This window comes from Vigna umbellata, chromosome 3 (genome assembly GCF_029865625.1).
Source record: "Vigna umbellata cultivar VRB3 chromosome 3, Vumbellata_1.0, whole genome shotgun sequence".
Taxonomy (NCBI): domain Eukaryota; kingdom Viridiplantae; phylum Streptophyta; class Magnoliopsida; order Fabales; family Fabaceae; genus Vigna; species Vigna umbellata.
Genome location: NC_142167.1, coordinates 20389024 through 20402126, shown reverse-complemented (window position 1 = coordinate 20402126; position 13103 = coordinate 20389024). Strand labels below are relative to the sequence as shown.

The window sequence follows — 13103 nt, the reverse complement described above, 5'->3', positions numbered from 1 at the left end:
ATTTATAGTTTTTGCTATGAGCTTGAGATTAGTGAGAAGTTAATCTTGGTCCAATTCCAACCCAACATATCTAATCACTTTTGACCTTAATCTTCGTCTTAATGACCTGGTTTATTGATTGGCTGGTTTTGCTCCACTCCCACACGGTGAACCATCATAAATATTTATGCAAGTTGCTCATAATGCTGTCAAAGGAGTAAAAAGATAAAAGAAATATTGGCTGTCACAGAAGTTCCAACCCTACTTTCGGACCGTCCGGTTTATATGTTACAGTAAAGATTTCCAATACAAGATTGCATGAAATATATTTTACTTCTCGAAATCTCTTTCAATTTTGGTTTCATTTTTTTACCGTCTCATTTTGTCCAATTTAAAAATACTCAAATTTAAATTTAAAGTGTGGCTGTAATGATTTATAACCGCCTTTAAGTGATAATTATAAATCACATCATGAAATTGAAGTACTTTAAAAATTAGAATAATAAAAATAAAAACACTTGTTTTAAGAAAGAAAACCAACATTAAAAGATTTTAAAATATTCAAAGTACATGTTTTTATACCTAAGATTGAAGAGTGTGTACGTGGGAAGTAACTGGTCTTGGTTTGGTAGGCGGACGAAATCAAAACCTTATTTGAACGACGTAATAAAACATCAAATTAAATGTTTGACTTATAGCTTTTATAATAGAATAATGATATTGATTTAAAATTAATAATAATAATCATAAATATTAATATAGTAAATAACGTTAAAATATTATAAAAAAATATTATGAAGGTATCATTATCTTTATAATATTTCCCTCACATTTCATTTGTTTTCACGTTTCATTTGTTTTCACGTTTCATTTGTTTTCATTTGAATTGTTTTTTACTGAACTTGTTAGAAGTTATTAAATAATTTCCTGGATAAAATTCTCCAAAAGTAATTATAAAAAATAAAATAATAAAGTAAAAAAAAGTTTCCATAAAATAAAATCAATTATATATTAATTAATTTATTTATAAAATCTACTTTTTAACTTTATTTAAAAGAGGTTTCTTAACCTGTACATAAAATTATATTATTCTTCTACTTATTTTTCGTCCCGTACTAGAAATGCGATTTTTCTATTCTACCCACTGTATTTGAAAAGGATTGAAAAGGCGAGAGTAAAAGAAAAAAATATGCTAAAGTCAGCATGTTTTTTCGTGTTTTTTATTTTTGATTTATTCAACTTTTTACTTATACTACATTTTGCTCTAAAAACTAATTTTTGAAATCGAATTTATAGAAAGAAAAAACAAAATCAGAATTAAATGGTGATGGGTGATGATAATTGTGGTATTATTTTAATTAAAATAAAGCTATATGTTAGTGGAAAAGGAATATAGCTATATGTTAGTGGGTACAAGGTAATAGGTGAGAATCTTAAGCCCATTAAAATAAAGTAATCTGAATTACTTTAGTCGAAGATTGATGATTAAGTTTGAATTTGTGTTGGATTAAAACAAAGAATAAAAACTAAACAGAAAAAGGTTTACATAATCACGTTCTCACAAGATTCCTTGTCTCTCCTTAAAAAGGAAATTATAATATTATTATGATATTTATGAACCGCTAATCTCTGAAAGAGTGTTTGGGAAGAGGGTTGTTCTAAGAATCAGAATTTACAGTGGGAAGAGGGTAATAGGTATAAATTTGAACCCATTGAAATTGAAGAGAGAGAAAATCGACAAAGAAAAAGTTGAGGGTAGAATCTGTGAAGCTATCGTTTCTTTCTGGTACGTCCATTTTTTGCTTTTCTTTCTGTTTCCAAATCATGTTAGGGTTTCTACACGATTCGATGTAATCCTCTGTATGCACGATTCCAGGTTCAGTTCAATTTAATTGAAATAGCACATTTTTTTAATAGGTCTGATTTGGGGATTTCCGTTCAAATGGACGACGGCGAGCTCGATTTCTCGACGCAGGAAGTGTTTTCGAGTCCGAACATGGGGGAGCTTCCGAGCAGTGGTTCCATGGACAGTTTCTTCGACGAGCTTCTCAAGGACACGCATGCCTGCACGCACACCCACACATGCAATCCTCCGGGGCCCGATTTTTCGCACACTCATACGTGCTACCACGTGCACACCAAAATCGTGCCGGCACCTGATGAGGACCAGGTGGCCACCGACGACACGGCGGAGTCCGCGGAGAAGAAGTCGAAGAAGCGGCCCCTTGGTAACAAAGAAGCGGTTCGAAAGTACCGTGAGAAGAAGAAGGCTCGCGCGGCCTCGCTGGAGGACGAGGTGGTGAAATTGAGGGCTCTCAATCAGCATTTGATGAAGAAGTTGCAGAACCAGGCTGCTTTGGAAGCTGAAATCGCGAGGCTGAAGTGCTTGCTGGTGGACATAAGGGGCAGGATTGAAGGGGAAATTGGTTCCTTTCCGTATCAGAAATCGCCGAATGCGAACCCTCCGGTGGTTAACCTGCCTGGTTCTTATGTGATGAACCCTTGCAACATGCAGTGTGATGATAGGGTGTATTGCCTTCATCCAGGAGCTGATGGGAGAATCGTGGAGAATGTGTCGTTAAATGGGGAAGAGTTTGGTGGTTGTGAATTTGAGAACCTGCAGTGTCTAGCAAACCAGAATTTGGGGCTCAAGGAGCTGCGTGCATGTGGAGTTGGGCAGGCAGGGTCAAATGTAAATTCTTCTGCGTCAAAAAGAAAAGGTTCGACCGCTTCACATGCACTGTCTTATTCTAGGACGAACTGTTTGATTTGCTGCTTAATTTGTGTTTATTCTTATTTATATTTTAATTGCTGGCTGATGGTATTGTCTAATAGCATAGAAAATCATCGAGATTTGAGAGAATGAAAGAAAGAGTATTGAGATTTGAGCAATGAGAGCGAAAGCATTGGAGATGACTTGCTTTGCAACGTGATCTCCCGCATCTTTTGTCATGAATTGTTGGGAATTCTGATCTCAGATGGTCACGCCGAAACAACCTTTTTGTTTATATTTGGTATTGTTTCTTTGCTAACATTCGTTAGTGTACTCATATTTAGGGCTGAAATTTGATTGCTAAATTTTTTATAAGGTCTTAGTTAGCTTATATGATAGTGCCAAGTGTGGAAAGGGTAGTATTCCTATTTGTAAGATGTGGTAAATTAACTAAAGTTCGCCCATATGTGTACGCATGAGTGATCTCCATCGGGAAGATTAAGCAACTGAAATTTAAAGATTTTAAATACCAAATTATTTTATTGAACATTTTTTACACTCTACTAAGAGTGTTGGAACTAGACTTTCTTTTTCAATTTTGTTATTTAAATCTGTTTCTCCCCGTTTCTCTATGAATTCTCAAGTTCAGTATGATAACTTCGATTTTTATTTTTAGGGGGATCTCGTGCAGCAACAGCTGGTTGAAGAATTAATAGAACGTTGGTTTTCATCCTTGCCATGGTAATATCTCCTTCCAATATCTCGTTACCAGTTGCAGCATCAGCTATCCATCAAGTCATTTTTTAAAATAATTCTCTCTTTTTGACCCTCTGCTGCATTATCGTGGTTCGAATGGCTGTTCTACTATGGAAGATTAGTCATAAATCAATGTTTCTTCTTAAAGTATTATGGTTGATCTGTAAACAGCATAGCTTATGGCTGAGACAGATTGGGCTCTTCTCTGCGCAATTAATTTTCTTGCTTTTTTATGCATGGAACTAGTTAAATTGACATCATAAATGTGTCTATGCTCAGCCACTTTTACATTTCTCAGTTTGTGAGTATTGGTTGCTTTGTTTAACAATAAGAGAATTTTTAGTGGCGATTAATGTTTTCTAAATTCGCAAGTTTTTCCTTGATGGATTACAGAACTTAGGGCAGATGGGGTGTGTTTCATCTTTCAGTACTTAGTGCTGTGGACAGGTGAGACACCGGTGTCACTTTGTGTAATATTAAATGTTGTGTGGGTGAAATAATAAAATTAGCTTGTTTGGTTGCCGGCGTTGTTCTTTTTCCGTCTTTGTTTATCATAATAATATGAGAGGTTTACTTGTGTGTTTAGCATTTTTACTGGACAAGGGTTGACTAATATGTATCCAGAAGGAACTGTAGTCCCCTAAGTGAAGATCTTGCATGCGGGCTTGTCTTCTACAAGTTGAGACATACAAGTGACTTGTTTTGTATTTGAGAACGCTAGTAGCTGTACCTGATTCAATGATGGGAAGCATATCTGCCTTTCTGCACTTAGATAACAAGTCTTCACTAGTTTTTGGTGACCATCTTTTCGGCATTAGATGATTAATAAAACATTATATTATTGTATCTTCTACTTGGATTGTCATTTCTGGACAAATTTTGTAATAATTAACCTCGCATTGGTTTCTCGTTCAACTTATTATATATACATCAGGATTTCGGGACTAAATAAAATTTTAATACTATGAAATCAACTTATTCGTCTATTAATAATATACTTATGTTTTTGCTTCCTGTGAGTTTTGATATTATTTCTTATAAAAGATAGTTCATTGTTCTTCAATTCCAAAGCGTTTTAATTACTTTTTTAATCCTTTTCCAAAATTTATGTAAATTTAGGTTAGACTTATTAGATTATTAATTTTGTTTAAGGCGCAAAAGAATATCATCAAGACGAAAGGCATTCTCTCAAAAGGGAAGAATATATATTGTATTCGTCTCCCTGAAAAGTTTCATAAAACTAAGGTCGATGGCATAGCTTTTCCTTTCCAATAACAAGGAACAAAACGGCGCCATGATGCTACAACACGCGGAAAGCAATTCCTAAACCATTTTCCTATTTTACCCATCAAACTTTGCTGTTCTAGCTTGTTGTAGACAAAATTATGCAACGTGCGAGGGGGAATAATCACATGAGTGCGCACAAATTATCATGAGGCATTTTTATACGGGCTTTAGAGAATCCATTTTTGACAAAGAAAGATACTATGTTTTAGGAAATTCACAAAAAACTGACTGGCGATCGTAATAAAAATAGAATAGTCAAGATTCCATTCAAACAACAAAGCATTTGATCATATGGTGGTCAGTTAATCATTGGCCGTCCACATGTTGTCATCGTCGCCGTCACTGTAAATGTTCTCTGCCATTTGCCATACATGGAAAGAATTGTCCTCAGCTACACTTGAGATAACCCATGGCTGACTTTTGTTCCATGAAAAATCTGATATTTTCCCTTTGTGACCCCCGTGAGAGAAGAGTAATTCGGTGGGGCCACCCTCACCATCTCCCTCTATCTGCTCATCTCCGATCCTGAGCCAACACAAATATAAAGCAACAAGGCAATATGTAAACATATCTTTAATTATTATGCCTTTATAGAGTTTGCACTTTGCAACTAAATAACCATAATCATGATAATTTGAAAAACTAAGATCCATTACATCATACGATTGGATGAGTTGCCTACTAATGGAGTTGTATCATAAGATGTTATGTACTAATACAATTTTGTAAGATCATGAATCAAGTGATTCAACGATTTATTTCTTTATTCTATTTTCCACTTTTCTTTCACCAGTTTCCTTAAAAGAAAATGATAGGTTTCTTATTTTGTTAAATCAAAAGGGATTAAAAGAACACTTCTAAACTTATGATATTTTATTATTCCAGTTTTATTTTTCTCATTTAATGTATGTACTCAATTTGGCTTTTCACACAATCCAATATAACTGGCCCTTTTGGTTTTACGAGACATTGATAATTGGGTTTAGCTATTTCCAGTTCAAAATTATTATATTTAACCCGATCATCTACTAAAAAATTAACCAGGCAATTCTTGATTTCGTAACCATGAGCAAATTGCTTCCTTTAGTAGTAGACCGACAATCGCAACATGTATAGTCAAGAGAAAGAGACAAAGCACTCTGCCCTTACCTGCTAAGATCCCAAACCATCAGCCGTCTGTCAGCGCCAGATGATGCCAACACAGTCTCGTGATTAGGATCCCACTCAACCTGGAATACTTCATCGCTATGCAAATTAAAAACAAACCACATCAGTGAGTAAAGAATATTTGAGCTTCCTAAACTAATGAATAATCCGTCATCACATTGAAATTATATCAACAAAAAACAATTATTTCACCTAGGTTTTATAAGTAGCTGGGAGAGAGTAACTGGATTTCAGAGAATTTAAAAGTAAAATTTTTTGTTATTTATTTGAATAGATTTGGATTTGAAAGAATTTAAAAATAAATCTTTTGTTATTTATTTGAGTAAATTTGGAGATAAGTGAGAATGAATTTGAAAGTAACTTTTTCAATTTGTTAAATCAATCAAATCTTATACTAATTCTCATTAACTTTATTTACAAATATGGACTCACTTATCTTTAAATCTATTCAAATAAACAAAAAAATATATATATTTAAATTCTATCAAATTCATTCAATCAATTACTCACATATCCCTTCAAAGTGAATGGAGCCCAAAGAATCAAACCATTGCTTATTTTTTACTCAAATGCAAACAGTAGATTAGGTGTGGTATTGAAGAAAAAACACACGTGATATACTAACGACGTACGTGTGGCTACTTAAAAAATGTAGTGGAATTTCCAGCTTCCGAATGTCAAATAGACCAACACTTGTATCTGAAGATGCTGTAGCCAAAATCCATTGGTTATATGGACTGAATGAAAGAAAGTTAACCTGATTCAAAAAGAAAACAGATACATGTCACAAACAAATAATATTCAGTTAAAAGAGCAACAAGAGTAAGACGATTAGAGACTTAGGGACTATATTTCAGTTAACACAACGACGATAATTAAACATAAAAAATTGCACAATAAACAGTGTGCTACAGTGGACAAAAAAAACAGCAGTTTTTAGCAATGCCACACACAACCCTATGTTGTGATCCTCACAGCCTCAGGCTCTCGGTACAAATTCCATTCAGTTAAATCGAGGACTTCCAGAGTTTAGTGACCTTAAAAATACTTAGTGTCTCTCTTCTAATAGTCACTCCAATTATTTCCTCACAGCACCCCACGATCCCAAAAAATAAAGAATAGACAGCGCTATCTTGACCTTTTTCTTTCTTTCTAGGAACCTAGTAGTAGTTCAGAATAAGTTTTGACGTATGTAAATGTCGAAACTAAACAATCCTAACGACCTATGCGCACAGCAGTGCAGCTTCTGCATGCACAGAGAAACTATGATCAGACTCACAAGTCATAGTGCTGATCTTGGAAGCAAGGATTACGACGCAAATATATTACCTCGTTATCATGTGGTTTGACTGATTGTTGGGGTTTGTTAGTCCGTAAGTCCCAAATGACCAATTTAAAGTCATCTCCTACAGATCCAAACAGATTCTCGTCCTTCATATTCCAGGACACATCTTCAACCACACTCTCATGACCCTGACAAGACAATCAAAAGTCCTATTCAATCATCAAAGTGACGAGCAACCAAGCAAAAAATAAACTGTCATCAATAATTCGAAGCACTACCTCGTAAACATGAACTGCATCAATCACACTCTCTTGAGAAGCAGCAGGCACGTCCCACAAGCAAATCTTATGGTCATGCGAACCACTCAAAAGATACCCACTCTTGAAAGGGCTCCAAGACAAACCATAGCCCTCTTTATCATGACCCCTTAACCTCGAATCAGGGGCAAACTCGCTCCCACGCTGCTTGTTGAAATCAAACACATAAACCTCGGAATTACATGTCTTCGCAGCAACAATAGCAGGGTTCTGCGGCATACAACGCGCTCGATTCACCTCCCCGTCAACAGCAACCTTTTGGGAAATTTCTACCTACAAAAACAACAAGAAATAACACTGAGGACTTTCATCGAACAGTTAGTGGCCACAACTCAATGATGCAAAAAGACGGGCATGAGTAAAAGAAACCTTGGGTAGAACCGGGTCGGCAGGGTCGGCGGCAACGATGGGTTGCGAGGTGTCGGCGGGGAGGGATGCGTCGGCGAGCATGAGGAAATTGGGTTCGCCCTGGGCAGTGTGAGTAGCGAGGAGGAGTTTGTGGACATTGAAGGAAGGGTGGGAGTGGGGTTGGGGAGAGGAAGGAAGCCAGTGAACAGTGAGAGAGGGCCATTGAAGAGGATGAGAAATGAACAAATCGTACAACAGAGGAGTGTTCTTCTTCCAAACGGAGAACTCTTCTTCAACTTCACCTTCATTATACTCTTCCGCCATTTTTTTTCTGCGCCAAAACTTCAAACCCTCGCGCGCCAATGCCACATTCAGAGGGAAACACGCCTTTAAATAGTCCCCCTGTACAGTAAAGATGGGCTTGGGCTGGGCTGGGCTATGCAACTTCCCCCAAGCCCATTTTAGAGTTTGAAAAACTGAATATAAAAGTCCGAATAAATTATCAAATCTAGTACTATAAATTTTATGAGAAATTCCTTTGACACATAATTTTTTTTATATTAATTTTTTTTTTACTTTTTTATTAAAAAAATAGAATTTTTTTATAATTGTTTTATTCTTATAATGTATATTGAAAAAATATAAAAATTTACTCTTTTATAACTATTTTACATATATATCATTCTTCTTTTCGAAGGAATATTTACGAATACGAGTCTGATCTCTTTGAAATATAACAAGAGATGATTTTTCGTATTTCATTTTTTATATTATACTTTGCCACCAATCATTTTCAATGTGAAAAAAAAACGCGCATATACAAATCAAATCAGTACACTACCATCAATATAGTCAATTAATTTTTTCAGAAAAATGAGCTACCAACAAAACTCAGATTAAAAATATTTTTAACACAGCATCATAAAAAAAAAAAAAAATGACAAAATCACTTTAAAGTTACATACATTAGGTGACCTATTTTACTTTTGTCTTTTCCATTGCTACTATGATACAACACAAGAACAAAAAACAAAAGTAACACAAGACGAGAGACGGTTATGGACATCACATGACGACACATGCGGCGGGGTTGTCGTCGCTGAAGGCGGTGGTGTACCTGACCTCGGTGGAGCTGGCACGTGCGAGGTTAGTCAGACGAGGGTCAATGTCGGCGTTTCGCACGTACCCAGAGGGCGCTTTCTTGTCGTAGACACCGGGCGCGTAAGGGTGCGCAACGACGTCGTACGGGACGTACGGCCATAGCTCCGCTCTCTTTCCAGTGCGGTGAGAGATGCGAGACACAACCTTAGAGGGTTCAACGTAGCCCGAAACGGTGACCTTACTAGCCTTCCGATCCACCTCCACCTGAGTCACCCCTTTCATTCCCTCCACCGATTTCTTCACCTTCCTCTCACACCCTTCACAGTCCATCTTCACTTTCACCTCCACCGTCTGATACACGCATCAAAGAATCAATATTCTTTACTACTAACGAACGTGATGTTATGCGATGCGATTTGAGTGATAAGTGAAGTGATTGGTTTACCTGGAATTGTTTGCGCTTCTTCTTGAGTTTGGAACTGGTGTGGGAGCAGTCGAAGAGCTCGGAGATGTGATCCAAAGCACCCATTTTTTCGTTTGCTTTGCTACTGTGTTCTCTTATGTTACTGGGTTTTTGTCTTTGCCTTTTCTTTTACTCCATGTTATTTATAGCCATGACCATGACCTAAAACCTAGCAGATATCCGAAACAGTAGAAGGTTCCTACGAAATAGAAACAGCCGACATAAAACTAACTCTCCTAGTCGGTTGGATTTGTCTTTGAGCCACGTGTCCAACTGCTGATTGGACAGAGATACACGTGTCCATCGCTTAGTTGATGGGAAGCAAGAAAATAGTACGGGGCTGGCGATGTGGTTGGATTGGAGTGGAGAAGTAATGAGCTTATGGGTATCCATTCTATCTCTTTCAATTAAGACTTTCAGCTCCATTATTTGTAAAAGGAAATAAATGTTTCTGCAAAATTATCTCTTTTATTCTAATTTTAGCTGAGAAATTTCTCTGCTTTCAGTGGTCCACACACTACACTGTCTAACTAATTCAGTATTGACTTCAAAAACCGCGTTTATTAATTGTTTAATATGTGTTCTGTGTATTCAGGCTGATGTTAACTTATTTTAAGTGTTTTCCAAGGTTTTGGTATTGAGAAATGATGAAAAACAATTGAGTGTAAAGAAAGAAAACAATGGAGTAAGCAAATTCATGGACCATAATAGGAGAAAAGTAAAGATCAAAGGGAAAAAAAATACTTTTCTTAAAAATAAAAATAAAAAGCAAAAAAGTTGTTTTTCTTAAAAGGACAATGGTGACTTGCTTGGAACATTATCAAAAGAAAGTTTCCCATGAAAACATGCCATGCCTAATTTTGATAAGACACAACTGCTACATTGATTAGTTTTAATTTGAGATAAAAACAACTTAGAATAAATCTGCAGCCAGCCCATCACTGTTTGAATGATATATTTTATGGACACCATGTGCAACCAACACTAACATCAAATGTTTATACACTGCTGTCTAGGAATTTTAGGATGTGCGAAGGCAAAACAGATTAATTAGCATGGAATTAGATTCGGTGAGATCACTAAAGGACAAGACAATTTATTAATTTATTTTGCTTAACCTATCACATCCTTATTCTATCTATTACCCGTGTGAACATAAGACTGAATTCATGTGCTGTCTACATATACTCAATACCCAAACAAATAATAAAACAAACATCTTTGTTGTGACTTGAAACTGGAAAGATTACACAAAACTTTCATGGTGACCAACTTAACTAATATGTTCGTCAATGTTCTATTGATTTGTGTTTGTTTGGATTATTGAGCTGAGGTCCTCTGTGTGATTATGTTTATTTGCCTAAGGCAATAATATTAAGACAGTTGTTTATTAAATAATTACATATATAAAAAAAATCCATCTCATGATGATAGGATACTTGTGGTGAGTGAGGAATAACATAGACCCATGCATTTCCTTTTATAAAATAAACACATTATCTTTGAGTTGTCATTATCACTGACAATGTATGTTCATATTACAAAGTCGTCTTAAACTTATTTTTGTTTTGAAAAAAATACTATGGCAAAGTAACAGATAAAAGCTAGTATATGATGGAAAAAAAAAGTTTGCTTTGAGCCTTGTGGGCTTGAATTTCATTACTCTGAGCACAAAAGGATTTGCAGAGAGATAGACTATTGCTTCCTGCATCCACATATTAACATCTACACTCCTACCATAAGAGGAAAAGACTTACATCCTTCATCACTGCATCACACCACAGAGAAAGAAGATAGGCGGAAATAAATAAATAAATAAATAACTGAATAAAATGTGTCTGGGAAGTTTTCTCCGAAACATATTTCATGTAGGAGTGTTTTAGATAACTAATTCCAAAAGGTATTATATGCACTAAAAAAATATTTCAGAAAACTTATTACAGAATACATTTCATTTGTTCTGAAATTCTATTTTGGAAAAAAACATTTCGGAAGTCTCATTTAAAATATTCTGTTTCAAAAATTTTGTCATGAAAATTTATTTCGAAATTCTGAAAAAATTGATTCTAAAAGTTTCTTATATAACCTGGAAGTCACCTTTCCAGAAGATATACAAAGACATTGGAAGAGTGCATGAAGCAAAAGTGGAGGACATTTAATACTCAAGGCCGTCATAATGCAAATTGGGTCGCACGGATACATTTGAAAATTAAATTGGGCTTGCTGAATGGAAGAATGGGTGCAGACATAAAAAAAGAGATTACTTTTTTTCCGCAACCCCACTTGCCATGGTCACCCATTACCGCGTCCATCTGCTTTTATCATTGTTGTCCTTCTTTATGGAGAGTCAAAGATGGATTCAATGATAAAGAAAGTGTTCTTGATTGTAGTTTAATTTTTTTTCATGCAAAAAAGATAAATTTTACATTATATAAACTCAAGATTAAAAATGTTTTCACAAAGTTTAAATTAAAAAACAACTTTTAAATTATACAATACACAAGTTAAAAAAATAGGTTATAGAATTTGAAAATTAAAATGATTTCCGAATTATGCGAAACAAAATTATTTTAAAACATATTATATATATATATATATATATATATATATATATATATATATATATATATATATATATATATATATATATATATATATATATATATGAGAAACATAAGAAACCGAAATATTAACCTAAAGAAAGTTGAAGGTGGGCAAAAATAGTATCTACTACTCCTACATCATCGTGGTTGGGTAGATAAGATAAGCATGAATTTGGTGCAGAATATATATCAGTATCTTTAATCTTTAAGTTTTAGGAGTGAATATTAATGAGAACGCGGTGGATTTAGTAAAAGTGATTGGCATATGGTGAAAGTTGGTACCGTTCTTATGTCGCCTGCTTCCCATGGAAAGAGAAACAAAATGAAAGATTAAGTAGAAAAACAAAAGTACTCTGCAGATTTTGTGTAAAGAAAAGCTAATTATATATGTCTATCTATCTAAGACGCAAAAAGGAATTAGCTAGCTAGGATTATAGGGGATATGAACATTGGTTCAAACTTCAAAGACTGAATCAATCATCCATATATATCCGCTTTCAGCTTTCTACACATGCTTTTCTGACTCACTCACTCAACCACTGGTAAAACAGCATGCAACATTGCAATTCCGGTGTAGTCAAAGTTGCACGAGAACCACTCAAAAGTTCTTCTCTTACCCCTTTCTTTCACTGTTTTGGGGCACACAAAAGCAACCTCATACAACAACATCTACATGCAAGCAATATGCATGGGATTGGGATTGGGATTGCGATTGGGATTAGGATTGGGATGGGTCCTTCCCCCACAAAAAGACAATTTCCTACTTCACATGATTTGCGTGTGTCGGTCTCCAATGTACAATATATATATATATATATATATCTGTCAGAATTCAACCCACACATGATCATACATGCATACATTTATATGCACAATAACAAGTGACCAACCACACAATTTCATATTTTACAACCACTCAAGAACCGTCCTTAATTTGTTTATTCATTCGATTTTCGTTTTCATGTTAAAGTATTGGGCTTTCCTAGCTATAATCTACGTTGTATTTGCTTGTAAGTTACTGAGTCGGATTGCAATCTGCAACCAAACAATATTAACAAGAAGAAGAAAATGTGACATGATTGAG

General features: G+C 35.1%; 3 protein-coding genes across 9 annotated transcripts; 1 reads left to right on the top strand and 2 right to left on the bottom strand.

Annotated features, from left to right (window-relative positions):
• The first annotated feature begins 1606 nt into the window (after nucleotides 1-1606).
• On the top strand, nucleotides 1607-4363 carry LOC124840958 (basic leucine zipper 23-like). Of its 7 annotated transcripts, none has more exons than XR_007029081.2 (5): nucleotides 1607-1765; nucleotides 1897-2699; nucleotides 3369-3433; nucleotides 3842-3895; nucleotides 4073-4363. XR_007029081.2 is itself a non-coding variant. In XM_047317115.2 (4 exons), exons 2-3 carry the CDS (start codon nucleotides 1922-1924, stop codon nucleotides 3395-3397), a joined length of 807 nt encoding a protein of 268 aa, XP_047173071.1. In that variant the 5' UTR covers nucleotides 1607-1765; nucleotides 1897-1921; the 3' UTR covers nucleotides 3398-3433; nucleotides 4073-4363. The 7 variants fall into 7 exon arrangements, 5 of the variants coding, with proteins under 5 accessions (XP_047173071.1, XP_047173069.1, XP_047173068.1 ...); XR_007029080.2 differs by having other exon boundaries at nucleotides 4035-4363; XM_047317115.2 differs by lacking the exon at nucleotides 3842-3895.
• Nucleotides 4364-4865: 502 nt separating this feature from the next.
• On the bottom strand, nucleotides 4866-8297 carry LOC124840957 (WD-40 repeat-containing protein MSI2-like). The gene is made up of 6 exons (XM_047317111.2): nucleotides 7874-8297; nucleotides 7466-7777; nucleotides 7232-7375; nucleotides 6535-6659; nucleotides 5885-5980; nucleotides 4866-5260 (listed from the first exon to the last, which is right to left on the bottom strand). Exons 1-6 carry the CDS (start codon nucleotides 8174-8176, stop codon nucleotides 5038-5040), a joined length of 1203 nt encoding a protein of 400 aa, XP_047173067.1. The 5' UTR covers nucleotides 8177-8297; the 3' UTR covers nucleotides 4866-5037.
• Nucleotides 8298-8670: 373 nt separating this feature from the next.
• On the bottom strand, nucleotides 8671-9560 carry LOC124840959 (heavy metal-associated isoprenylated plant protein 26-like). Its single transcript, XM_047317116.2, has 2 exons — nucleotides 9399-9560; nucleotides 8671-9304 (listed from the first exon to the last, which is right to left on the bottom strand). Exons 1-2 carry the CDS (start codon nucleotides 9480-9482, stop codon nucleotides 8918-8920), a joined length of 471 nt encoding a protein of 156 aa, XP_047173072.1. The 5' UTR covers nucleotides 9483-9560; the 3' UTR covers nucleotides 8671-8917.
• Nucleotides 9561-13103: the final 3543 nt, after the last annotated feature.

What these genes read in the sequence shown, in the direction of transcription:
- LOC124840958 (XM_047317115.2), top strand. Translation starts at nt 1,922, where the DNA reads ATGGACGACGGCGAGCTCGATTTCTCGACGCAGGAAGTGTTTTCGAGT. An exon ending in TTCTGCGTCAAAAAGAAAAG is followed by an intron (nt 2,700 to 3,368) that starts GTTCGACCGCTT and finishes TTTTATTTTTAG; the next exon opens with GGGGATCTCGTGCAGCAACA.
- LOC124840959 (XM_047317116.2), bottom strand. Translation starts at nt 9,482, where the DNA reads ATGGGTGCTTTGGATCACATCTCCGAGCTCTTCGACTGCTCCCACACC. An exon ending in AGAAGCGCAAACAATTCCAG is followed by an intron (nt 9,305 to 9,398) that starts GTAAACCAATCA and finishes TGCGTGTATCAG; the next exon opens with ACGGTGGAGGTGAAAGTGAA.
- LOC124840957 (XM_047317111.2), bottom strand. Translation starts at nt 8,176, where the DNA reads ATGGCGGAAGAGTATAATGAAGGTGAAGTTGAAGAAGAGTTCTCCGTT. An exon ending in ATGCAGTTCATGTTTACGAG is followed by an intron (nt 7,376 to 7,465) that starts GTAGTGCTTCGA and finishes TTGTCTTGTCAG; the next exon opens with GGTCATGAGAGTGTGGTTGA. An exon ending in ATGGTTTGGGATCTTAGCAG is followed by an intron (nt 5,261 to 5,884) that starts GTAAGGGCAGAG and finishes GTGTTGGCTCAG; the next exon opens with GATCGGAGATGAGCAGATAG.